We start from the raw sequence: 26,509 nt of genomic DNA, 5'->3' as shown, positions 1-26,509 counted from the left end.
GTAAGTGCCTCTAGCACTAGTCAGTCAAATAACATGCAGGAGGTCTACAACTTCTACAGCTACTTCAGAGTTCTCTCTTCTCTGCTGTCAAAATGTGACCTTTATAAATAAAGTCACAACAAACCATGTCTAAGAAGTACGGAGCTTGGAAAATAACTACAATTCCTCTTTTTGCCAAGAAAGTCTGGATGAATCAATTGGAGCACTGTAATGAAGCAACTGGCAGTAACATAGCCTTTTTGTAAGTCTTTCTTTGCATCAAATTATGTCACGGAGATGGTAGAGAAATTGACGCACATGCTTGGAATGACATGGGGTTTTATTAGAACCAAAAAAATACAAAAGTTCAAAAAATGTCCGACAGATGGCGCTTCATCTGATGAGAATAGCAATAATTAGCTTAACAAAGTAAGACAAAGCAAAGATGATGTTCTTTACAGGAAATGCTCAATATGTCCACCATCATTCCTCAACAATAGCTGTAGTCGAGGAATAATGTGAACAGCACTGTAAAGCATGTCCGGAGTTAGGGTGAGGCATTGGCATAGGATGTTGTCTTTCAGCATCCCTAGAGATGTCAGTCAATCACGATACACTGGCGACTTCAGGTAACCCCTAAGCCAATAATCGCACGGACTGAGGTCTGGGGACCTGGGAGGCCAAGCACGACGAAAGTGGCAGATGAGCACACGATCATCACCAAACGACACGCATAAGAGATCTTTCACGCATCTAGCAATATGGGGTGGAGCACCATCCTGCATAAACATCGTACATTCCAGCAGGTGTTTGTCAGCCAGGCTGGGGATGATGTGATTCTGTAACACATTGGCCTACCTCTCACCTGTCATGGTAGCAGTTATAAAACCAGAATCACGCATTTCCTCGAAGAAAAAAGGCCCAATAACGGTAGATGTGGTGAATCCAACCCATACCGTGACTTTCTCGTCATGCAATGGAGTTTCCACGACAGTTCTAGGATTTTCAGTAGCCCAAATTCTGCAGTTGTGGGCGTTGAGAGACCCTCTGAGCACGAATGAGCTTCGTCGGTCCACAACACATTACTCAACCAATCATCATCTTCCACCATCTTTTGAAACGCCCACACCGCAAATGCCCTCCGCTTCACTAAATCGCCAGGTAACAGTTCATGATGCCAATGGATTTTGTACGGATAGCATCGGAGGGTACGCCTCAGTGCCAACCAAACAGTAGTGTATGGAATGCCGGTGCGACATGCGAGTGCACGAGTGCTGACTTCCCCGTGCATAAACAAACCCGCTACAGTCTCCATTTCTTCCTGAACTGTCTCAGCAGCATTACGCCTTGTACTCGGTCAGCCACTACGGGGTCTATCGTCTAAACAACCCGTGGCTTCGAACTTCGAAATCATTCTCGCCACAGCTGCATTTGTCAATGGACCTTTACCCATTTGAATCCCCTTCCTATGGCAATAGGATCATAACGCTGAACTAGCACGTTCCCCATTCTGATAATACAGCTTCACTAAAAGCACCTTTTCAGGTAACTTCAACATGCTGCGACTGCTGGCACATCTGATTCTCTCTCTCTCATTACAGCTCCTTTTATGCACGATTGTCATGCGCAGTCACTGACGTTTTACTGTCCAGCGCCATCTGTCGAACATTTTGTGAACTTTGTGTGTGTGTGTGTGTTTTTTTTTTTTGTTCTAATAAAACCCCATGTCATTCCAAGCATGTGTGTTAAGTTTTACCTCTCTATCTACATTATTCCGTGGTTTATTAAGTTTTCAAATTTATACTGACACTTTGATCACCCGGTATGTCACATGCAGGATGCACATCATTTTATGCTGGATCTACTGACCCAATTTATTACAAGTTTCAATATTATGAAAAGGATAGTTGCTACTCACCATATAACAGGGATGCTAAGTCACAGATAGGCACAACAAAAACAATCACAGAATAAGCTTTCGGCAAACAAGGCCTTTGTCAAAAATAGACCCCCCCCCCCCTCCACACACACACACACACACACACACACACACACACACACACACACACGTACATGTTCACAGTCTCAGGCAGCTGAAACCACACTATTAGCAGCAGCAGCAGCAGCAGCAGCAGCAGTGCATCATGGGAGAGACAACTGGACATGGGTAAGGAGAAGGCTGGTGCGGGGAGGGGGAGGAATAGCAGGGGGATGGTGACGTGCTGCTGAGTGGCGTACAGGGAAAAGGTGGAGAGACGGTAGGGGCAGATGGTTCAGTCAAGAGGTTAGACGGAAGGGAGGGTGGGGGTGGGGGGTGTAGTTGGAAAGGAATGAAGTAGGAAGACTGGATGCGTTGGTGGAATAGAGGGCTGTGTAGTGCTGGAATGGGAACAGGAAAGGGGCTAGATGGATGAGGAGAATGGCTAACAAAAGTTGAGGCCAGGAGGGTTACGAGAACGTAGGATATAGGCTGAGTTCTCACTTGTGCAATTCAGAAAAGCTGGTGTTGGTGGGAAGGATCCGCATGGCCCAGGTTGCGAAGCAGTACTTATTCTCCCAACCTTGTATGAAAACAAATCTGCTATGCCTTATCTTTCCAGTCACTCACCACCTCATAAACTCTCACTGTCCGGCCATCTCATCCCTCCACACACCCCAGCATCACTTCACCATCCCCAATCCCTACCCTGCTGCCTGATCTGTCTCCCCCCCCCCCCCCCAACTCCAGCCTCCTCCTGTCCCCCACCAGTTCTCTCCCATCAGGCACTGCTGCTGCTGCTCATGGCGTGTGGCTTCGGATGTCAGAGACTGTGGCCGTGTGTGTGTGTGTGTGTGTGTGTGTGTGTGTGTGTGTGTGTGTGTGTGTGTGTGTGAGAGAGAGAGATCCATTTTTGATGAAGACCTTGTTGGCTGAAAGCTTATTTTGAGACAGTCTTTTTGTTGTGCCTATTTGGGATTCAGCATTCTGCTTTATGGTGAGTAGCAACTATCCTTTTCATAATACTGTTACATTCCATCCTGGGTTTTCCACTGTTTGATTTTACTACAAGTTGGCTATCAATGAAACACTTGAATGTTGCACAGTTATGTATTGCACACTATTTCACTATTTTATCTTGATTTATAGTTAGCAGCTTTAAGTGGCATCACTCATTGATTTGGTTTGTGGCAGTGCTCATTTGTTCTTGTAGATTCTCTTTATTTCATCTTTTAGTATAACAGTAATGTCATCAGAAAATAATACTGTTTTGTTGGTCTTAATGTTCAAGATAAGGTCACTAATATTCGTTAAAATAAGAAGTGTTTTCAATGCAGATCCTGTTCTTCCAGCACATATTCATGAGTGGCAATACCATGGCAATCAAAGACGACAAGAAACGTCAGTATGATATCACTAGAATGAGTGTACTTTTGTTTCGGGGCCACATCCATACACTCATGACTCATCTCTGGTTATCAGTGTGTTGAAAAAGTTAGGATTCGTGGGTCATTCAACACATTCTGTGAAATACGGAAGCAGAATTGTATCTCTTGCACTGACAGTAACTTGGGCTTACATTTTAGACATTCTGTATGAATTCTGAATATAACAGAAAATTAAATATAAAAAATCTCTGGCAATTCCAAGATCTTCAGAAATTTTTCTTAGTATAAGACTATAACATCATATTTCCAGATTTTGCAGTGTCTAAATAACAGCTGCACTTCCAGCTCCCACAAAACTGGTCTCTCTCTTGCTATAAAGGAACAGCGGAACCACTCCTTTATTTGTGTTTCTCACATGGCATCACCTCCAAACATCAGTTGTTTTAATTTGAAATTTCCCAATGACACATTTAGGTGTGAGCCCAAAGATGTCCTCCTCCACCATGGGGAGTGCAGGGCAATACAAAAAATAATGTGTGTTAAAATTAGATACTTTCTGTACAGGCCTTGCATTCATTTCATTGGAACCATTCTGACATATCTCAGTTTTTTTTAACCAATGTAGCAATGAAATTGTCACAGATTTACAAAACGTATAAATTACAGCATATACATAAATTATTTTTTTTTAAAACATAGCTCTTTGAATGAATATAAAATCAAATGAACATGCACTGATGGAAGGAAGATTAGTGTATGTTCCATTGACAACTAGGTCATTAGAGACAAAACACAAGCTCAGATTGAGAAAGAACAAGGAAAGAAATTGTCTGCACCCTTTCAGAGGAACTATCTGAGTATTTGCCTAAATAGATTTAGGGAAATAACAGAAAACCTAAATCAGAATGTCCAGTTGCCTATTTAAACAGTTGACCCAGCACATGCAAATCCAGTGTGCTAACCATTACGGTATCTCGCTCAGTCACACGCACTGAAATATATGTGAAATAGACATGTAGTACTACTACTAATGCTACTATTTGTTTTTAAGAATATTTGCTTATTTATTTGAATATTTGCTTATTTAAAGTGCTTTTGTCCTGACAAATGGTAAATGAGGTGAATGACTGAATTAGAGATGACCCTTTCCTACATATGATGTAAACTGATGAATTATCTAGGTAAAAGTGTTTCATTGATAACATAAAAATTATTACAAAAATTACAGTTAGTTTGAGAGAAACAAAATGTGCATTCAGTATCACAAACCACATTGAACGTAGCAGCAACGGCCAGGGAAAAGTAACGTTTCACTAAAAATAGAAGACTATTTATTTTTTTGTCCCTTATATCAAATGAATGTTTGTGTGTTCCTTAGATATACCATAAATGCTATGTATCCAGACAGTGAAAAATAATTGATTACTGAGAACTTCTCTTAGATTAAAATAGTGACAAAGTGGGACACTCACTCAAATCATGGCTTCTGCAATCAATGATATATCCAGGGATAAAATCCCAATCCAGTACACAATTTTAATCTGTCACAGAATTTCAAACAACTGCAGTAAAGTGGAAGATTTACTTCAGAAAGCAATTATTTACGTTATAGGAGAGATGTATAAAGCATCTCATTAACACAATAGGAGCTGTTCTGTTAGTCATATAAACATGTTTGCTGCAACCACTTATGCTATTCATTTAAACAGGTTTGCTGCCACCACTTAGCCTATTACCCTAATAAAATCTATTCCAGGAAGTCATTTTTTAATCCACATAAGTACTATGAATAAAAGTAGCAACAAGTCATATCTACTGGCAAAAATACAAATGTGGAAATAAATGCACTTACAATAATTAATTCTCTCTCTCTCTCTCTCTCTCTCTCTCTCTCTCTCTCTCTCTCTCACACACACACACACACACACACACACACACACACACTTTTTTTTTGTTCAACTATAGTTATGACAAATGTTTAGATTATGAATCTCAAAATGTAGCCTATTACAAATGGCCTACCTTCAACAATTTCTTTTCCAAGGCTAGCACTCGGATAACATAGCGGTAGTCCCTTGAGAAGCGGTTCAGGTATCGAACAAGTGTCTCCATTGAACCTTCTATTAATGCCCAAGCAAATTTTATGTATGTCCACACAGTATGCCATAACGATTGTTCTAGAAAGAAAAATCATTTTATAATATTATTATATTTCTATTGATGGCTTCAATTGCATAAACAGCATTCACTTAGGAGTAAGATGGCTTCTATTTCAAATAAACATTTATTATATGTAATTTTCTTTCTTCTTTATAGTTTACCTGCAGTGTTTATAACATGACTTTCTATTTTTCTATGAACATATGCAGGCTTAGATTCAAGGGGAAAGGGGGCAAGAAATAAAAGAACAAGACATATGAAATTAATAAATATTAACTTCACTGTCTAATAAAACCAAACAATAACCAAAATAAATGCAGTCTGCTCAAAAGTGTAAATCTATGAAATGTAAATTGGCTGCTGAATAACATTTAGTACTATGTACCTTGACTTTGTGCAATGTAACACAATAGGATCATCCCAGGCATGCAAACAACAAACTGGTGCAATGTAACATGATAGCATGCATTCCACAAAATGGTTAAGACATTACTGTCTCATTTTGCCCCACTCTTCAGCAGATGCCTCTCTGAGGCAAACATTTAGGTTCATTTCGGACAATATTTAAGGCCACTGCAATCATTTCATTCCTGCCTCCTGGAGGAAAGTATTCATGAGGTGGGGGACAGCATGCATATTATGCATCATTCTCTTAAATGAGCCAATAACTGAAATAATATGACAGAAGAAAAGTTGCTACTCACCATACAGTGGAGATGCTGAGTCGCGATAGGCTCAATATAAAGATTCACACAATCATAGCTTTCGGCCATTAAGCCTTTGTCAGTAGTAGACGCGTGCGCGCGCGCGCACACACACACACACACACACACACACACACACACACACACACACACACACACACAAAACGCAACTTGCACACACGTCTGCAGTCTCAGAGAGCTGAAACTGCACTGCGAGCAGCAGCACCAGTGCATGATGGGAGTGGCAACTGGATGGGGGTAAGGAGGAGGATGGGTTGGGGAGGGGGAGGGATAGTATGGTGGGAGTGGCAGACAGTGAAGTGTTGCAGTTTAGACAGAGGGCAGGAGAAGAAGTGTGGAGGGGGGAAGGGGTAAGTAGCGGAAAGGAGAGAAATAAAAATAAAAAGAAATTAAAAGAATGGGTGTGGCGGTGAAATGACGGCTGTGTAGTGCTGGAATGGGAACAGGAAGGGGGCTGGATGGGTGAGGACAGTGACTAAGAAGGTTGAGGCCAGGAGGGTTACGGGAACGTAGGACGTATTGCAGGGAAAGTTTCCACCTGCGCAATTCATAAAAGCTGGTGTTGGTGGGAAGGATCCATATGGCACAGGCTGTGAAGTAATCATTGAGATGAGGGGTATCATGTTTGGCAGTGTGTTCAGCAACAGGGTGGTCCACTTGTTTATCGGCCACATTTTGTTGGTGGCCGTCTATGCGGACAGACAGTTTGTTGGTTGTCAAGCCTACATAGAATGCAGCACAGTGCTTGCAGCTTAGCTCGTAAATCATGTGACTGGTTTCACAGGTAGCCCTGCCTTTGATGGGATAGGTTATGTTAGTGACCGGACTGGAGTAGGTGGTGGTAGGAGGATGTAAGGGACAGGTCTTGCATCTAGGTCTATTACAGGGGTATGAGCCATGAGGTAAGGGATTGGGAGCAGGAGTTGTGTAAGAATGGACCAGTATATTGTGTAGGTTCGGTGGATGGCGGAATACCACAGTAGGAGGGGTTGGAAGGATAGTGGGTAGGACATTTCTCATTTCAGGGCACGACGAGAGGTAATCAAAACCCTGGCAGAGAATGTAATTCAAATTCTCCAGTCCCGGATGGTACTGAGTTATGAGGGAAATGCTCCTTTGTGGCCGCACTGTGGGACTTTGGGAGGTGGTGGAAGACTGGGAAGATAAGGCACGGGAGATTTGTTTTTGTACAAGGATGGGAGATAATTACAGTCAGTGAAGGCTTCAGTGAGACCCTCGGTATATTTAGAGAGGGACTGCTCGTCACTGCAGATGCGATGACCATGGGTGGCTAGGCTGTACAGAAGGGACTTCTTGCTATGAAATGGCTGGCAGCTGTCGAGGTGGAGACCAAAATCTAGGAAGGTGGCTTGTTGGGTTGAGTAGGACCAGCTGAAGCAAATGGGGGAGAAGTTGTTGAGGTTCTGGAGGAACGTGAATAAGGTGTCCTCACCTTACCCTACCTGCAGACAAAGGCTCCACCACCATAGTTCTGAACCGCAAAGATTACCTGGCAGAAGGACTCCGTCAGCTGTCAGATACTTCCACCTACAAACCATGCCACAGTGATCGCATTCCAGCAATCCAGCAGGATCTCCAGTCACTACTCAAATCCTTAGGCCCATCCCAGAACCTCCCCTCAGAGTCTATCTCCCTACTTACCCCTACCACTCCCCACACTCCCACCTTCTACATGCTTCCTAAAGTCCATAAACCCAACCACCCAGGACATCCCATTGTGGCCGGTTACTGTGCCACCACTGAGAGAATCAATGCTCTCATAGAGCAACACCTTCAACCTATTACCCGGAACCTACCCTCCTATAAAAAAGATACCAACCATTTCCTTGACCAACTCTCCACAGTTCCTTTCCCTTTACCACATGGTGCCCTGCTTATCACTACTGATGCCACCTTCCTGTACACTAACATTCCTAATGCCCATGGCCTTACTGCTATCGAACACTACCTTTCCAGACGCCCTATGGATTCCAGACCAACAACCTCCTTCCTAGTCTCCATGACCAATTATATCCTCACCCACAATTACTTCTCCTTTGAAGGCATTACCTACAAACAAATCCGGAGTATGGCTATGGGCACCCGCATGGCACCATCCTATGCTAACCTATTCATGAGCTATTTAGAGGAATCCTTCCTAAAAACCCAGCATCCAAAACCGCTCACCTGGTTCATATTCATTGATGACTTCTTTGCCATCTGGACTGAAGGTGAGGACACCTTATTCACATTCTTCCAGAACCTCAACAACTTCCCCTCCATTTGCTTCAACTGGTCCTACTCAACCCAACAAGCCACCTTCCTAGATGTTGACCTCCACCTCAGAGATGGTTACATCAGAACATCTGTCCATATCAAACCTACTAACCATCAGCAATACCTCCACTTCGACAGCTGCCACCCATTTCATACCAAGAAGTCCCTTCTGTACAGCCTAGCCACCCGTGGTCATCGCATCTGCAGTGACAAGCAGTCCCTCTCTAAATATACCGAGGGTCTCACTGAAGCCTTCACTGACCGTAATTATCCTCCCATCCTTGTACAAAAACAAATCTCCCATGCCTTATCTTTCCAGTTTCCCACCACCTCCCAAAGTCCCACAGTCCGGTCACAGAGGAGCATTCCCCTCATAACTCAGTACCATCCAGGACTGGAGCAACTGAATTACATTCTCTGCCAGGGTTTCGATTACCTCTCGTTGTGCCCTGAAAGGAGAAATGTCCTACCCACTATCCTTCCCACCCCTCCTACTGTGGTATTCTGCCTTCCACCGAACCTACACAATATACTCGTCCATCCTTACACAACCCCTGCTCCCAATCCCTTACCTCATGGCTCATACCCCTGTAATAGACCTAGATGCAAGACCTGTCCCATACATCCTCCTACCACCACCTACACCAGTCCGGTTGCTAACACTACCTATCACATCAAAGGCAGGGCTACCTGTGAAACCAGTCATGGGATCTACAAGCTAAGCTGCAACCACTGTGCTGCATTCTATGTAGGCATAACAAGCAACAAGCTGTCTGTGCGCATGAACGGCCACCGACAAACTGTGACCAAAAAACAAATGGACGACACTGTAGCTGAACACACTGCCAAACGTGATACCCCTCATCTCAATGACTGCTTCACAGCCTGTGCCATATGGATCCTTCCCACCAACACCAGGTTTTCTAAATTGCGCAGGTGGAAACATTCCCTGCAATACATCCTACGTTCCTGTAGCCCTCCTGGCCTCAACCTTCGTTAGTCACTGTCCTCACCCATCCACCCCTCCCTGTTCACATTCCAGCACTACACAGCCGTCATTTCACCTCCACACCCAGTCTTAATTTAGTTTTATTTCTCTCCTTTCCGCTACTTACCCCCTCCCCACTCCGCAACTTTTCTCCTGCCCTCCATCTAAAATGTTACACTTCATTGTCCGCCACTCCCATCATGCACTGGTGCTGCTGCTTGCAGTGCAGTTTCAGCTCTCTGAGACTGCAGACTTGTGTGCAAGTTGCGCTTTCGTGAGTGTGTGTGTGTGTGTGTGTGTGTGTGTGTGTGTGTGTGTGTGTACGTGTGTGTGTGTGTGTGCTGCAGACAAAGGCCGAAAGCTACGATTGTGTGAATCTTTTTATTGCGCCTATCACGACTCAGCATCTCCGCTATATGGTGAGTAGCAACTATCCTTCTCTCGTATTGTTACATTCCATTCCGGATTTTCCAATAACTGAAATGTTGATTGTAGGGTTGGACCATAGGTTGGAGTGTCCTCTGCCATTACTGCAAAGCTATCAAATTACCTCCGATAGTGATGACAGGTATCAGATATAAGTACATGGTGGAAAGATGTACACTCCTGGAAATTGAAATAAGAACACCGTGAATTCATTGTCCCAGGAAGAGGAAACTTTATTGACACATTCCTGGGGTCAGATACATCACATGATCACACTGACAGAACCACAGGCACATAGACACAGGCAACAGAGCATGCACAATGTCGGCACTAGTACAGTGTATATCCACCTTTCGCAGCAATGCAGGCTGCTATTCTCCCATGGAGACGATCGTAGAGATGCTGGATGGAGTCCTGTGGAACGGCTTGCCATGCCATTTCCACCTGGCGCCTCAGTTGAACCAGCGTTCGTGCTGGACGTGCAGACCGCGTGAGACGACGCTTCATCCAGACCCAAACATGCTCAATGGGGGACAGATCCGGAGATCTTGCTGGCCAGGGTAGTTGACTTACACCTTCTAGAGCACGTTGGGTGGCACGGGATACATGCGGACGTGCATTGTCCTGTTGGAACAGCAAGTTCCCTTGCCGGTCTAGGAATGGTAGAGCGATGGGTTCGACGACGGTTTGGATGTACCGTGCACTATTCAGTGTCCCCTCGACGATCACCAGTGGTGTACGGCCAGTGTAGGAGATCGCTCCCCACACCATGATGCCGGGTGTTGGCCCTGTGTGCCTCGGTCGTATGCAGTCCTGATTGTGGCGCTCACCTGCACGGCGCCAAACACGCATACGACCATCATTGGCACCAAGGCAGAAGCGACTCTCATCGCTGAAAACGACACGTCTCCATTCGTCCCTCCATTCACACCTGTCGCGACACCACTGGAGGCGGGCTGCACGATGTTGGGGCGTGAGCGGAAGACGGCCTAACGGTGTGCGGGACCGTAGCCCAGCTTCATGGAGACGGTTGCGAATGGTCCTCGCCGATACCCCAGGAGCAACAGTGTCCCTAATTTGCTGGGAAGTGGCGGCGCGGTCCCCTACGGCACTGCGTAGGATCCTACGGTCTTGGCGTGCATCCGTGCGTCGCTGCGGTCCGGTCCCAGGTCGACGGGCACGTGAACCTTCCGCCGACCACTGGCGACAACATCGATGTACTGTGGAGACCTCACGCCCCACGTGTTGAGCAATTCGGCGGTACGTCCACCCGGCCTCCCGCATGCCCACTATACGCCCTCGCTCAAAGTCCGTCAACTGCACATACGGTTCACGTCCACGCTGTCGCGGCATGCTACCAGTGTTAAAGACTGCGATGGAGCTCCGTATGCCACGGCAAACTGGCTGACACTGACGGCGGCGGTGCACAAATGCTGCGCAGCTAGCGCCATTCGACGGCCAACACCGCGGTTCCTGGTGTGTCCGCTGTGCCGTGCGTGTGATCATTGCTTGTACAGCCCTCTCGCAGTGTCCGGAGCAAGTATGGTGGGTCTGACACACCGGTGTCAATGTGTTCTTTTTTCCATTTCCAGGAGTGTATATGGAGTGTTAAGGAACAAAAACTACCATAGTCACCAGTGCCACTAAACTGGCTGTGTTGGAAACATGAAAAAAAAAAAAAAAAACATTTGATTGTAAACAACAAACATGTAGGGATAGTTTGGAGGGGACGGGTTGTGGGGGATGAGATGGTAAAAGAGGGGATCAGCCGGGGGGGGGGATCAGACGGGCGAGTATATGGGAGGGGGGCGGATGGGGGGGAGGGACAATGGGAGGGGAGTGTGGGAGGAAGGGGAGCGTGCGAGGGAGGGGGTGTGGGAGGGAGGGGAGGGGGTGTGGGAGGGAGGGGAGGATGGGGGAGGGGAGGGAGGGGAGCGTGGGGGAGGGGAGCATGGGGGAGGGGAGGGAGGGGAGCGTGGGGGAGGGGAGCATGGGGGAGGGGAGTGAGGGGAGCGTGGGGGGAGAGGAGCATGGGGGAGGGGTGGGGAGCGTGGGGGGAGGGGAGCATGGTGGTAGTGGAGTGAGGGGAGTGTGGGGGAGGGGAGTGTGGGGGAGGGGAGGGAGGTAAGGTAGGGGAGGAAGGTAAGGGAGGGGAGGGAGGTAAGGGAGGGGAGGGAGGTATGGGAGGGGTGGTAAGGGAGGGGAAGGAAGGGGAGGGGAGGGGAGGAAGGGGAGGGGAGGGGAGGAAGGGGAGGGGAGGGGAGGAAGGGGAGGGGAGGAAGGGGAGGGGAGGAAGGGGAGGGGACGGAAGGGAGGGGACGGAAGGGAGGGGACGGAAGGGAGGGGAAGGGACGGAAGAGAGGGGAGGTGAGGGGAGGGAGGTGAGGGGAGGGAGGTGAGGGAAGGGAGGTGAGGGAAGGGAGGTGAGGGAAGGGAGGGAGTGAGAAGGGGAAGGGAGGGGTGGGGAGGGGAGGAACGGAGATGAGGCTGGAGGTGAAGGGGAAGAGAGAGAGTGAAGATAGATTGGGCAATGGGAAGGGGGAGCAAGGGAGTGAGAGAGAGAGAAAATATGCCTGCATTTGAGATAGGGGGAAAGTGGAAAAAGAAAGGGAAGAGGGGGGCGGGGGACATAAGCGAGAAGGGAAGCAAGTCAATGGAGGTTTCAGACACAATATACTGAAGATACAATGCCCATCTGCATAGTACAGAGAAACCTTTGCTGGAAGAGAATATCCAAATGGCATGCATAGTCAGCAGCTATTGAGCTCATTTGTGTTGTGATGCACATCATATTTGGCAACTGGATATCAAGTTTGCAGTTTGCCACAGTTTAGCGGTGCCCGTTCTCATGAGCAGAGAGTTGATCACTATGCCAGCACAAAATGCTGCACAGCAATTGCAGCACAGCTGACATATAAAATGGCTGTTTTCACACATGGCTCTGCGTTTTATAGGGTAGGAAATGAATGTGTCTGGACTGCAGTTATGTGTATGTAGGTGAATTATTCAGCAACCTACAATTGGCACAAGTTGAGGTGAATTTGTTTGTGCAGCTGAACACTAGCTGGTGGCCCTAGAGCCCAGGGTGCACCACAGCTGGTCCAGCAAACTGATCAGTATGGTCTTGCCCTGCTGCAAAGGCAGTAAGCAAGGAACAACATGGGAAAATTCCCAGTGCAAGGAATTTGGATGATGACTGCTCACCTAATTGTAGAACAGAAGGTGCACCAGAAATGGCAGAGTGTTAAATAATAGGAAAAATCTTAATACATCCACAATCTCAGAAAAAGAGCCACATCAAATGAAGCAATAATAATTTCAATAACTTTAAGACTATGAAAGTTAATATTTTCACAAAGAACTTCAGGATTAACAACTTTTAAATGCTTCGTAAAAATGTCAACAATGTCTCAAACAGCACTGCACTGTAGTTGTCATCCCCAACAGCTACATATCTGTGTTTATTTTATTTATTAATTTATTATGTTTTTATGTCCTATTAATTATACAAATGTTTATCAGAGGAAAGATAATATAGTGGGTAGACATAATATCTCTCTCTCTCTCTCTCTCTCTCTCTCTCTCTCTCTCTCCCCCCCTCTCCCTCTCCCCCCCCCCCCCCCCACCCACCCACCAGGTCAATACGGTCAATTAGTCAGCCATCTGTTACAAGGAGCACAAAATCATTTTTAAAAAACAGATTGAGATTTGAAGTAATATTATAATGAAATATGCATGTCATGAGTCAAGGGAAGTGATCCAGCCCCTTCTGGCAGTCAGCAGGGCAAATGCAATAAAAGATAGTGATAGATGTGTACAATCCACTCTGATTCACCACCTGGACATTGCCAGCTAGGATTGCAGGAAATGTCTCAGCCAGCTGCGAAGCCTGCCAAGTAGCAGTGGGGTACTCCACCAGGAAACTGAAAAATGACAACCATCAGCAGGGCACCACTACTGCAACAAGGCTTGGCAGTTTATCATCACATATTTCCACACACCAAATCAGTGTATTCAGAATGGAGGCACAAGAGGAGTAAATTCATGTCAAGGCAAACGAAGAGAATACTGAAAATTGGTCATACTCTTTTATAAACCATATCTTAGTTGTCGTGGCTGTAACAGTTCTTCCTCTGTTACAAGTCCTAAGAGTCAGTGATATACTATTGTGTACATGTTAGGCCCCAGGAGTAGACAACATTCCATTAGAACTAGTGATAGCCTTGGGAGAGCCAGCCATGACAGAACTCTACCATCTCGTGAGCAACGCGTATGAGTGAGGAGAAATACCCTCAGACTTCAAGAAGAATATAATAATTCCAATCCCAAAGAAAGCAGGTGTTGACAGATGTGAAAATTACTGAACTATCAGTTTAATAAGTCACTGCTGCAAAATACTAACATGAATACTTTGCAGACAAAAGGAAAAACTGGTAAAAGCTGACCTCGGGGAAGATCAGTTTGGAATCCGCAGAAATGTTGGAGCAATAAGGCAATACTGACACTACGACTATCTTACAAGAAAGATTCAGGAAACGCAAACCTACGTTTCTAGCATTTGTAGACTTAGAGAAAGCTTTTGACAATGTTGACTGGAGTACCCTATTTCAAATTCTGAAGGTGGCAGGGTCAAATACAGGGAATGAAAGGGTATTTACAATTTGTACAGAAACCAGATGGTATAAGAATCAAGGAACATGAAAGGGAAGCAGTGGTTGGGAAGGGAGAGAGACAGGGTTGTAGCCTATCTCCAATGTTATTCAATCTGTATATTGAGCAAGCAGTCAGTAAAGGAAACAAAAGAAAAATTTGGAGTAGGCATTAAAATACATGGAGAAGAAATAAAAACTTTGAGGTTTGCCGACGACATTGTAATTCTGTGAGAGACAGCAAAGGATCTGGAAGAGCAGTTGAACGGAATGGACAGTGTCTTGAAAGGAGGATATAAGATGAAGATCAACAAAAGCAAACTGAGGGTAATGGAAGGCACTCAAATTAAATCAGGCGATGCTCAGGGGATTAAGTTAGAAAATGAGGCATTTAAAGTAGTAGATGAGTTTTGCGATTTGGGGAGCAAAATGACATGGCGATGGTCAAAGTAGAGAGGGTATAAAGTGTAGATGGCTATGGCTAGGAAAGTGTTTCTGAAGAAGAGAAATTTGCTAACATCGATTATAGATTTAAGTGTCAGGAAGTCTTTTCTGAAAGTATTTGTATGGAGTGTAGCCATGTATGGAAGTGAAACATTGACAATAAATAGTTTAGACAAGAAGAGAATAGACGTTTTCAAAATGTGGGGCTACAGAAGAATGCTGAAGATTAGATGGGTAGATCATGTAACCAATGAGAAGATCTGAATAGGCTTGGGGAGAAGAGGAAATTTGTGGCACAACTTGACTAAAAGATGCAGCGTGTATGTCTGTGGCATTCCCCTTGGGATACCTATGAACTGTAATTTGTAGGTAGCAGTTATTAGCTAATGTCAACCATTGTGAGGCAGACACTCAATGTCCTGAGTTTCTATACCAGTGAAATATTCGAAAGACATTACTGTGAGGTGTACATTCATTCAGTGAGCTACTTCATGTGGTGACAATCCTCCTCACTGTAAAGCGGCAACACGTGATTGATGTAAACTTCAAATGACCCTTTGAGGCATGTTTTACAGACTACACAGCATGTGTAAGTCACATTGTGCCATTCACTATTGGAGATACAGTGGGTTCTACTGAACTGCATTGAGAAAGCAGGTTTACTTTTACCTCCACTACACAGTTCCTGAATTGATGGAGGAGCTATAGCGAGGCTACTCGAGATAACACAGAGGACAGACTATACAATCAATTATTTTAATAATAAAAATACTACAATGTGTGAGTCTCATCAGTAGTAGTAGTAAAAAAAAAATAATAAAAAAAATGCAATCCACACAGAGAATACTTGCTTTTGGATGTTAGTGAGCTCCGTCGTGAAGATGCAGTTGATCTGTGTTCATCAAGTCCCTCTGTTTTCATCTCTTTTTCTTCACCTAGGGCTGCTTCTTGTCCATCAGTTGTATCCTTCCCTTCCTGAACACAAATATTATGAACATTGTACACACTTTGTCAGATTTGGCACAGAATTCTGCCTTCCTAATATATGAATTTCAAGTGTATTAACAAGAGAGAGAGGAACATATAAAGACAACAATCACTAGTTATTTGCACAAATCAAGTACATAACTTTGTAGATATTGCCTCTGAACAAGCAATTTAGGTAAAAACTACAATAATTTATTGAATTACCAGTGAATAATGGGATAGTAAGTTTTTACAGTTAGTTACAGTTTTCTCAAATAGTATCTACCATAAGTTTGTAGAGTTTACAGAAATGGTGGAATTAATAGTTAAATTTTTAGTTCACTTCTAATGTGTGTTTACCACTTGTTTTTAAGTTCCATGCCTGCTCAATAAACCATCGAAATTTGTATACCCAACTGATTTCTGCGCAAAACTGCAAAAAGCAATGTATATAACTACACTTATGCCTTGTTTCAAACCGAGGCTTCCATAAATCACATATAACAGAATTCCCCACTGGAACACAACATTGTTAAACAGTGTGTCTCTTAGCAAGTGGCTAAAACAATTCCAGAGCAATGACATTGGACATTATAACCTGCAAGGCAGCTGGCTATCTCTGTTCCAGGCTGTGATATGCAACACACGTGTTCCATCTGACTTGCCTGACTCCTTTTAGCCATATTTGTACCAATCATCTAAAATTAAATTCTGAGAGACTGAAGTTCTTTTGCACTGCCTCACCTTTATGTTCAGCTCTTGTACCCCTCCCACAATATACAATTTTTTAGTTAAATATGTATTATTATTGACTTTAAACCATCCGCCAGTTCTGGCACCCAGTGCCTACCTTGATCATTCTCTACAGAGTGCTCCCTATTCAAAAGAAACAAGGTGTCAACAGAGACTATGATTACATCATTAAATACTGTCCTCTGAAAGTTGAAGAGGAAAATGAAAAGAGCATGACAAAATTCTATTGAGCTTCCAGCTTTTGTCATAAATCAAAGATTGATTGTGAGCACCTTTTTCAGAAGGAAGGCCCTTTGTTCATAACCGCAGTTTTAATGTAATTGAAGTTGGTTCCGATGTAACATAACAGAGACTATCAGCTACTATATATGACTGACTGAAATTATCCATCTCTTTCCACATTGATCATTTTACTTGCATGTACTTTGCCAGCTTTTTTTATATGACTGAAATTTTCATATTTGCTTTCTTTTTTAGAAATTATCCCCAGCATTACTAACATGTTCTGGAAGTCAGAACTAACTCTTATTTGCAGTGACACACTAGATTTTGTGGGGGAGCTAATCTTGCAAAGCCTGAGTTAAGAGTGCTGGTCAATGTACTTTTCAACCATTTCTTTGAAGAACAATGTGAAGTAACTGAAGTGTCATATGTAGAAGGCAGAAAAACCTCAATATAGATAAATGAGATGCTGAGTCATGGAGAGGCACAACAAGAAGGCTGCTATACATTTAAGCTTTTGGCCAAAAAGCCTTTTCCAGAAATAGAAAACACACACACTCTGATTTTTATCTTGACATTTTTGGTGCGTTTTTGTACTTTCTAGTCCTTTGATCCCTATGGTAACCCAGTTCAATCAATACATTATAAACAAGATAATCATGTTAAGAGAACTGGCAGTCTGAGAAGGTTCTTGAATACTATTTTGATACACTGATTCATTTGGAAAACTGGCTCTCAGCAGCACTGGGAACTGTAGATATATTTGTTTCATTGATAAAGCACTGTAATTCTGATGATGGGCTTGTTTGACACTGTAGCAGTGACTTCACAAGTACCCTAACAAAAGAAACCACCTCAGCTTAAGGTGGGCACCTCTGCTGGGTGCTCATTTAGTTTACCCAGTTATTAGCAGAGTGATTCTGTTAAACAGAATGGTGGCAATGCTGACTATGGCAACTGCAAGCAGACTATTATGTCTTTGTTTTGTGCTGAATGATGATAAACAATCATCACAGAAAGTTTCTGGAGGAGCCATAGGGTGCAGAAAAGCGATTTTAAAAGCAGAATCTAAAATGTTATGATGCTATCAGATGAAGTTCTGCGTCAAATGTAATAAAAAAAATAAAATAGCCCCCCCCCCCCCCCCACACACACACACACACGCACGCACACATGAACACTGTCATCTTAGGGTGCTTAGGGTAAATTGCAGTGGGCAGCTATCTCTACTAGAATGAGTAGAAGGGGTACAGCTGGGCCATGAGATGGTCACAGTTTGGTGGCAGTCACTCATGTGGACAGACAGCCTGTTACTGGACATGTCCATACAAAATGCTGCATAGATGTTGGAGCCAAGTTTGTGGCTCACATTACTGCTTTCACAGGTGACCATGTCTTTGATGAGGTATGAAATGTCTCTGTCAGGAATGAAGTACATGGTAGTGGGTGGACATATGGGACAGGTAGGCATGACCACTACTAAGCTTTCAGTCCACATGAATGGCCATCGTCAGCCTGTGGCCAAGAGATACCTGGACCACCCAACTGCTGGGAATGCTGTGCAACAGGGTGTGCTTGATTTCAATGACTGTTTCACAGCCCATGTCATATGAATTCTTTCCAACCAACACACATTCTGTTCTCCAATACACCAGTAGCTCTTCCCCCTTCTCTGCCCCCCCCCCCATCTCCTCCCCCTTCCCATCACATTGTACAGCCTCCCAATGCTGCACTTAGCAGCCATTATCCTGTCCCCATCATGTCCCTACACATACCCCTACAGCATCTCCTTTCATCCCATACCCTGCTATCCCTCCCCCTTAATGTTCCCTCACTCTGTTGTACCTCCACTACCCTCCCTAGCAGAGACTGTTGCTCACCACAGTTGGGCCTCAGTGTCTGTAGGTGACAGTGGCCGCGCGCGTGTGTGTGTGTGTGTGTGTGTGTGTGTGTGTGTGTGTGTGTGTGTGTAAGCGCGCGCGCTTTCTTCATGTGACAAACAACTTTGTCTGATAGCTTAATAACATACAAGGGACAATTTTTACATAAGCCTGTCTCAGGTTCAACACGATCTCTCTGTCTCTATGTGGTAATTAGCAATTTATCCTCATCCATTTTATTGTTAAACAACAAAGTATAGGGACATTGCAAGGGGTGCAAAAGGTAATGTATGTGTCCCATGCCAAGACCTACAGATAAAACTCTGCAAGAATACATGTCACACAATAAAAACATATACAAGTGGACAAACATACATACAAAGTACAATTTTATTTGGATCCTATATAACTGCCTGTACAAGTGCCCAGCAGCATTCAGCCTCATAAATGCTTACTAAAGATATTGACACTCCATCAAAGCATACCTGAGCAGAGCAGCACTTTCACATAAATTTATTCTTTCATTATGCAGTCCTGACACGAATTTTATGTATTCACATGCCACATCTCTTGTGGTTTCAAATTTGTGCAAGCCGATTATGAATTCAAAATAAAGTTCAAAACAATATTTTGTGTTTACAGAACAACAGTGTCACTATTGTGGCTGACTCATATTCACAGTTCAGTTCTCTGGTTTATAGCACGTCCTTTGCCTTGAGTGCACACACCCGTCTCTATGTTACCATGGTAAACAAGTATTAGAAATACCACAGTTTGATCTTAGTTTACTTCAACAATGGTAAAAGAAACTTATATTATATGATCTAAATCACTGTTTAATTAAACAGTAATAAAATAAACTTTCATTGCATCATTCTGTTGCCATGTACAAATGTTACCCCACAAAATGACCCACTCAAGCATTACACAGTGCAGTTGCATCGGATCCCAGTCAGCTGCTTATTCAACTGCTAATTATCTCATATACAACAAACAACCTCATTGTGGGATTATGCTGCTAGCTTGGAATCTGGGTCATTTTCTTGCACGTATTGCAAATTTTACTCACCTACCTCACTGTTTATTTTTTATTACTACTGCTCTTTGGGATACATGACAACACAACTTATCACAGTGTTAGCTAAAGCAATAATGAAGCATTAGACATGAGCTCACAATTGTAAAACAACAATGGAATGGTACAAGACAATGTTACTTGTGGTTGGCGCAATTTATACACAGGCGCATCTGCTCAAGGGATAAGCCTGAGCCATCACAAGGGACAAACCATATTTATTCAAATTCAGGCCAACATTTTCTTATTATTTTCATGGTTAAAAAATGCACCTAAGGCTTCGATTCATGGGCAAAGCCTTAGAAAGTTCCGAAAAATGCTGCTAGAAGCTGCTGTAAGTTGTTATTTAGCCACAGAAGCTGTTGTACTACTGTTTAGAGTATTGAATGATGATTATTTTTTACCATGGAGGAAATTAAAATTTAATATTGCTCATTTTTGAACTTTGCAGTTTTTCAAATATTCACAGCAATAAAAATAAATCTCTTTACATTCACATCATCAAATTGACATTTTTATGTAACCTGCAGCAGTTGGTAAGCATGGTAAGTAGAGTTTTACATTTCGAAAGCTCCAGCTCCATTTGGAAGCTGTTGGCACACATCGATGTACACTGAGCCATTTTCCAATTCTGTCAATAACCACAATGTAACAATAAGAAGTATTTAACTGCCTCAATTTAATTTCATATTCATGAGTACAAGTAAGTTCCCATTCGAATTTGAGCATCCTTATACATGAGATTTTCTAAAACCTTGTGACTTCAATGGGAGATTTCTATCACAGCAGATGATAAATATGAATCATATGTTATTCGCGCTGCATACAATGGGTGAAACTTTCCTGCTGCACGATATCCCATCCCCTACAATAATTTCATTTGTGTTTCTTCCACACACCCCTAGACCAATGATAGCAGTGCTCACTGCCATATTTGCAGATAGTACATGCAGATTTCACCCTTCGATTCAATCTAGCTTAGTAGTCTTGTGAAGTGTCAGGTTTTAGTCTACCACAATGAAGCATTTTCACTATGTCGCAAAGTTGAAAAAAAAAGAAGCGATTTTTCTTGCTGAGAAAATGCCAAATTGTGCTGTAGGTCAGTGACACAGATTCAATGAGAATAATGTGAGACAGTGAAGACAGCAAAAAACAATTTTTAGCTTGTTCCAGCAATAGTAAAGCATTTTCTGGGCCAAAACATGGCTGCTACTATACAACAAAAGTTGCAATGAATGATTTTGTTAGGAGCAGCAACAAACATGCTGATCCGTGAGTGCAGAAATTATCTAATTTAAAGCACATTAAGTTGCTCAACAGCAGAAAATCAAAAATTTCAAAGGAAGCCGCCACTGGGCTGCTCATTTCATGAAATGTTGGGGATTTTCTCTTCATAGATGCACTTCAATTGCATAACTGCTGCCAGAAAACTGAAAGGAAAAATTTGTTGAATTTCGGCATTTAATAATCAGGTGATGTACCAAAAATAATTATCTTTATGGTTAGATAGGTAATGTGCACCAAACTCCAGTGTATTTTGATATGCCAACAGATTGCACAGCAGAAGCAAAAGGGAGGAAAGATGAGAAGATACTGTCTGCAAATAGTGTGTGGCAGTGCACGTCCATCATGCTTGCTTGTACAGTGATGGCCATAAACTGCCACCACTCACAGTTTTTAAATTCAAGACGTTATGTACATTTGAGGTTTTTCCAAAAAGGGTTACTGTGTATGATAATACAAGTGGCTGGTTCACAGAAGATTTGGTTTTAGAGTCTTGACCTTGTATGGCAGTGCTGTCCTGGTGCACTGCTAGGTTGGCTAGATTCATACATACATTGTACTACTCTACCTCTAAAGAAAAAGTAAGTAAAGGATACAACAGATATGGCTGTAATTCCAGGCAGGATGATGTCAATTTTACAGCCATTACATGTTTGTACCCCCCCCCCCCCCCCTCCCCCATGAACCATGGACCTTGCCGTTGGTGGGGAGACTTGCGTGCCTCAGCGATACAGGTAGCCGTACCGAAGATGCAACCACAATGGAGGGGTATCTGTTGAGAGGACAGACAAACATGTGGTTCCTGAAGAGGGGCAGCAGCCTGTTCAGTAGTTGCAGGGGCAACAGTCTGGATGATTGACTGATCTGGCCTTGCAACACTAACCAAAACGGCCTTGCTGTGCAGAGGTACTGCGAACGGCTAAAAACAAGGGGAAACTACAGCCGTAATTTTTCCCGAGGGCATGCATCTTTACTGTATGATTAAATAATGATGGCATCCTCTTGGGTAAAATATTCCGGAGGTAAAATAGTCCCCCCATTCTGACCTCCGGACGGGGACTACTCAGGAGGACGTCGTTATCAGGAGAAAGAAAACTGGCATTCTACGGACCAGAGCATGGAATGTCACTTCCCTTAATCGAGCAGGTAGGTTAGAAAATTTTAAAAGGGAAATGGATAGGTTAAAGCTGGATATAGTAGGAATTAGTGAAGCTCGATGGCAGGAGGAACAAGACTTCTGGTCAGACGAATACAGGGTTATAAATACAAAATCAAAAAGGGGTAATGCAGGAGTAGGCTTACTAATGAATAAAAAAATGGAATGGGGGTAAGCTACTACAAACAGCACAGTGAACGCATTATTGTAGCCAAGATAGACACAAAGCCCACGCCTACCACACTAGTAAAAGTTAATATGGCAATTAGCTCCACAGATAACGAAGAGACTGATGATATGTATGATGAGATAAAAGAAATTATTCAGATAGTGAAGGGAGACGAAAATTTAATAGTCATGGGTGACTGGAATTTGGTAGTAGGAAAAGGAAGAGAAGGAAATGAAGTAGGGGAATATGGAATGGGGTTAAGGAATGAAAGAGGAAGCCGCCTGGTAGAATTTTGCACAAAGCATAACTTAATTATAGCTAACACTTGTTCAAGAATCATAAAAGAAGGTTGTATACATGGAAAAAGCCTGGAGATACTGAAAGGTTTCAGATAGATTATACAATGGTAAGACAGAGATTTAGGACCATGTTTTAAATTGTAAGACATTTCCAGGGGCAGATGTGGATTCTGACCACAATCTATTGGTTATGACCTGCAGATTGAAACTGAAGAAACTGCAAAAAGGTGGGAATTTAAGGAGATGGGACCTGGATAAACTGAAAGAACCAGAGGTTGTAGAGAGTTTCAGGGAGAGCATTAGGAAACGATTGACAAGAATGAGGGGAAAGAAATACAGAAGAAGAAGAATGGGTAGCTTTGAGAGATGACACAGTGAAGGCAGCAGAGGATCAAGTAGGTAAAAAGATGAGGGCAAATAGAAATCCTTAGGTAACAGGAGAGATACTGAATTTAATTGATGAAAGCAGAAAATACAAAAATGCAGTAAATGAAGCAGACAAAAAGGAATATAAACGACTCAAAAATGAGATTGACAGCAAGTGCAAAATAACTAAGCTGGGATGGCTAGAGGGCAAACGTAAGGATGTAGAGGCGTGTATCACTGGGGGTAAGATAGATACCGCCTACAGGAAAATTGAAGAGACCTTTGGAGGAAAGAGAACCACTTGCATGAATATCAAGAGCTCAGATGGAAATCTAGTTCTAAGCAAAGAAGGGAAAGCAGAAAGGTGGAAGGAGCATATAGAGGGTCTATACAAGGACGTTGTTCTTGAGGACAATATTATGGAAATGGAAGAGGGTGTAGATGAAGATGAACTGGGAGATATGATACTACGTGAAGATTTTGACAAAGCACTGACAGACCTAAGTCAAAACAAGGCACCGGGAGTAGACAGCGTTCCATTAGAACTACTAATAGCCTTGGGAGAGCCAGTCCTGAGAAAACTGTACCATCTGGTGAAAAAGATGTATGAGACAGGCAAAATACCCTCAGACTTCAAGAAGAATATAATAATCCCAATCCGAACGAAAGCAGGTGTTGACAGATGTGAAAATTACCGAATTATCAGTTTAATAAGCCATGACTGCAAAATACTAACACGAATTCCTTACAGACGAATGGAAAAACTGGTAGAAGCAGACGTCAGGGAAGATCAATTTGGATTCCGTAGAAATGTTGGAACATGTGAGGCAATACTGACCCTACGACTTATTTTAGAAAATAGATTAAGGAAAGGCAAACCTATGTTTCTATCATTTGTAGACTTAGAGAAAGCTTTTGACAATGTTGACTGGAATACTCTCTTTCAAATTCTGAAGGTGGCAGAGGTCACATACATGGAGCGGAAGGCTATTTACAATTTGTACAGAAACCAGATGGCAGTTATGAGTTGAGGGACATGAAAGGGAAGCAGTGGTTGGGAAGGGAGTGAGACAGGGTTGTAGCCTCTCCCCGATGTTATTCAATCTGTATATTGAGCAAGCAGTAAAGGAAACAAAAGAAAAAATCAGAGTAGGAATTAAAATCCATGGAGAAGAAATAAAAACTTTGAGGTTTGCCGATGACATTTTAATTCTGTCAGGGACAGCAAAGGACTTGGAAGAGCAGCTGAATGGAATAGACAGTGTCTTGAAAGGAGGATATAAGATGAACATCAACAAAACCAAAACGAGGATAATGGAATGAAGTCGAATTAAACCAGGTGATGCCGGGGGCATTAGATTAGGAAATGAGGCACTTAAAGTAGTGAAGGAGTTTTGCTATTTGGGGAGAAAAATAACTGATGATGGTCGAAGTAGAGAGGTTATAAAATGTAGACTGGCAATGGCAAGGAAAGCGTTTCTGAAGAAGAGAAATTTGTTAACATCGAGTATAGATTTAAGTGTCAGGAAGTCTTTTCTCAAAGTAATTTTATGGAGTGTAGCCATGTATGGAAGTGAAACGTGGACGATAAATAGTATAGACAAGAAGAGAATAGAAGCTTTTGAAATGTGGTGCTACAGAAGAATGCTGAAGATTAGATGGGTAGATCACATAACTAATGAGGAGGTATTGAATAGAATTGGGGAGAAGAGGAGCTTGTGGCACAACTTGACTAGAAGAAGGGATCGGTTGGTAGGGCATATTCTGAGGCATCAAGGGGTCACCAATTTAGTACTGGAGGGCATCATGGAGGGTAAAAATCGTAGAGGGAGACCAAGAGATGAATACACTGAACAGATTCAGAAGGATGTAGGTTGCAGTAGGTACTGGGAGATGAAGAAGCTTGCACAGGATAGAGTGGCATGGAGAGCTGCATCAAACCAGTCTCTGGACTGAAGACCACAACAACAACAACAACAACAACATGTTTGTATAAACAAACTATTTAAGGACAAGCTTAAAAATATGTACACGCAATGGCTAACAAAAGAAGGTAGGCAATTAATGCCTACAGGACCTGTTAAGTGTGCAATCTTGTCTCAAGAGTGTGAGTGGATTGACCATTCTCGGAAATGTATCCTGAATAAAACTGTCCAACATGCATTTAAAAAATGCTGTGTTTCTAATGTGCTTGATGGCACACAGGACAATGCTCTCTATGAATAAGTACTGACAAGAAATCAAGTGGTGATGAGTCAGAACCATCTGAGTAATTATCAAAAACAGGACCTATATAATTATGATAGTTCAATCAAATTTCTGTTTTGTACTTTCGTTTTTCATTTCTAAGTCATTTTCTCTGTGACGGTATCCACCCAGCTGATGAGCCGATGCTACTATGAATGAGAAGACATGGTGTGTGTTTCTTACGTGCATGTTTATGTAATAGTTATGTAAGTCTTTTTGTTCTCTTATGTGTTGTCAAGTTGTATACTAGTTTGCCTCAATATTGGGGTTTCTCTGTAACGAGGCTTGCCTGTGACACCATCCTTCACAGCCCACCTGTATGTTGTTCCTAATTACGCCGCATTTATTCTAGGCAGTCACGCCCTCATTTGTTTTTCAAACAACAGTGACAGATGTAGAAGACGGCCCAGGAGAAAGATTTTCTTCAGTGATGACAATACTTATTGTTCATATTTTGCACAGATCGCTTGTGCTGAAAATGATTCTGTGTGGAGAAATTATGTTGTTTAGCATGTTAAGAAAGTAATTTAATAAAGTATCTTGTCTAACCTCTATCAGAGATGATATAAATCAGTGTCTTGAAAACATTGATTGCTCTTCACCAGACTTACAGTATATCCTTGATATCAAGTGGCATAGCCTGTCAAGCCGAAATGTAATTTTCTTGGATGAAAATATCATATTTCACTGAAAGAAAAAAATATTTTGGATGACATTCATGTGATATGGAAAGACTGACATATGACTCTTAACACAAGTGTTTATGTTGTGACAGTAATTTTAAATGCCCACCTGGCTAAATTTAACTCCATGCAAATTACTACAAATAAGTATGACTCCCAGCGTATCTCTGACAGGTTGAGCCACTTTATACTCTATCCATAATATAATGAGCCTTATATTATATAATTATATAATGAGCCATATCTGCTTCAGTTTTTAAGTGTGGCTTGAAATGAGGGCATTCGCCCCCCCCCCCCCCTCCTCCTCCTCCCACTCCCCAAGCATCATTTTTGGAGTGTGGCTTGGATTCAAGGTCAGCTTATATTTGGGTAAATACGATAACAGACACAATCAT

General features: G+C 42.9%; 1 protein-coding gene across 1 annotated transcript in view; it reads right to left on the bottom strand.

Moving 5' to 3' along the window:
• LOC126263224 (piezo-type mechanosensitive ion channel component) overlaps positions 1-26,509 on the bottom strand; it is a 686,714-nt gene that overhangs the window by 208,281 nt on the left and 451,924 nt on the right. Inside the window, exons 31-32 of the mRNA XM_049960308.1 lie at positions 15,866-15,989; positions 5,368-5,522 (exon numbers count right to left, since the gene is read on the bottom strand). Coding sequence (XP_049816265.1) covers positions 5,368-5,522; positions 15,866-15,989 — 279 coding nt within the window. The remainder of the gene's footprint in view (positions 1-5,367; positions 5,523-15,865; positions 15,990-26,509) is intronic.

This window comes from Schistocerca nitens, chromosome 6 (genome assembly GCF_023898315.1).
Source record: "Schistocerca nitens isolate TAMUIC-IGC-003100 chromosome 6, iqSchNite1.1, whole genome shotgun sequence".
NCBI lineage: Eukaryota > Metazoa > Arthropoda > Insecta > Orthoptera > Acrididae > Schistocerca > Schistocerca nitens.
The sequence above is the reverse complement of the archived record's forward strand: the minus strand, read 5'-3'. Positions and strand labels throughout refer to the sequence as shown.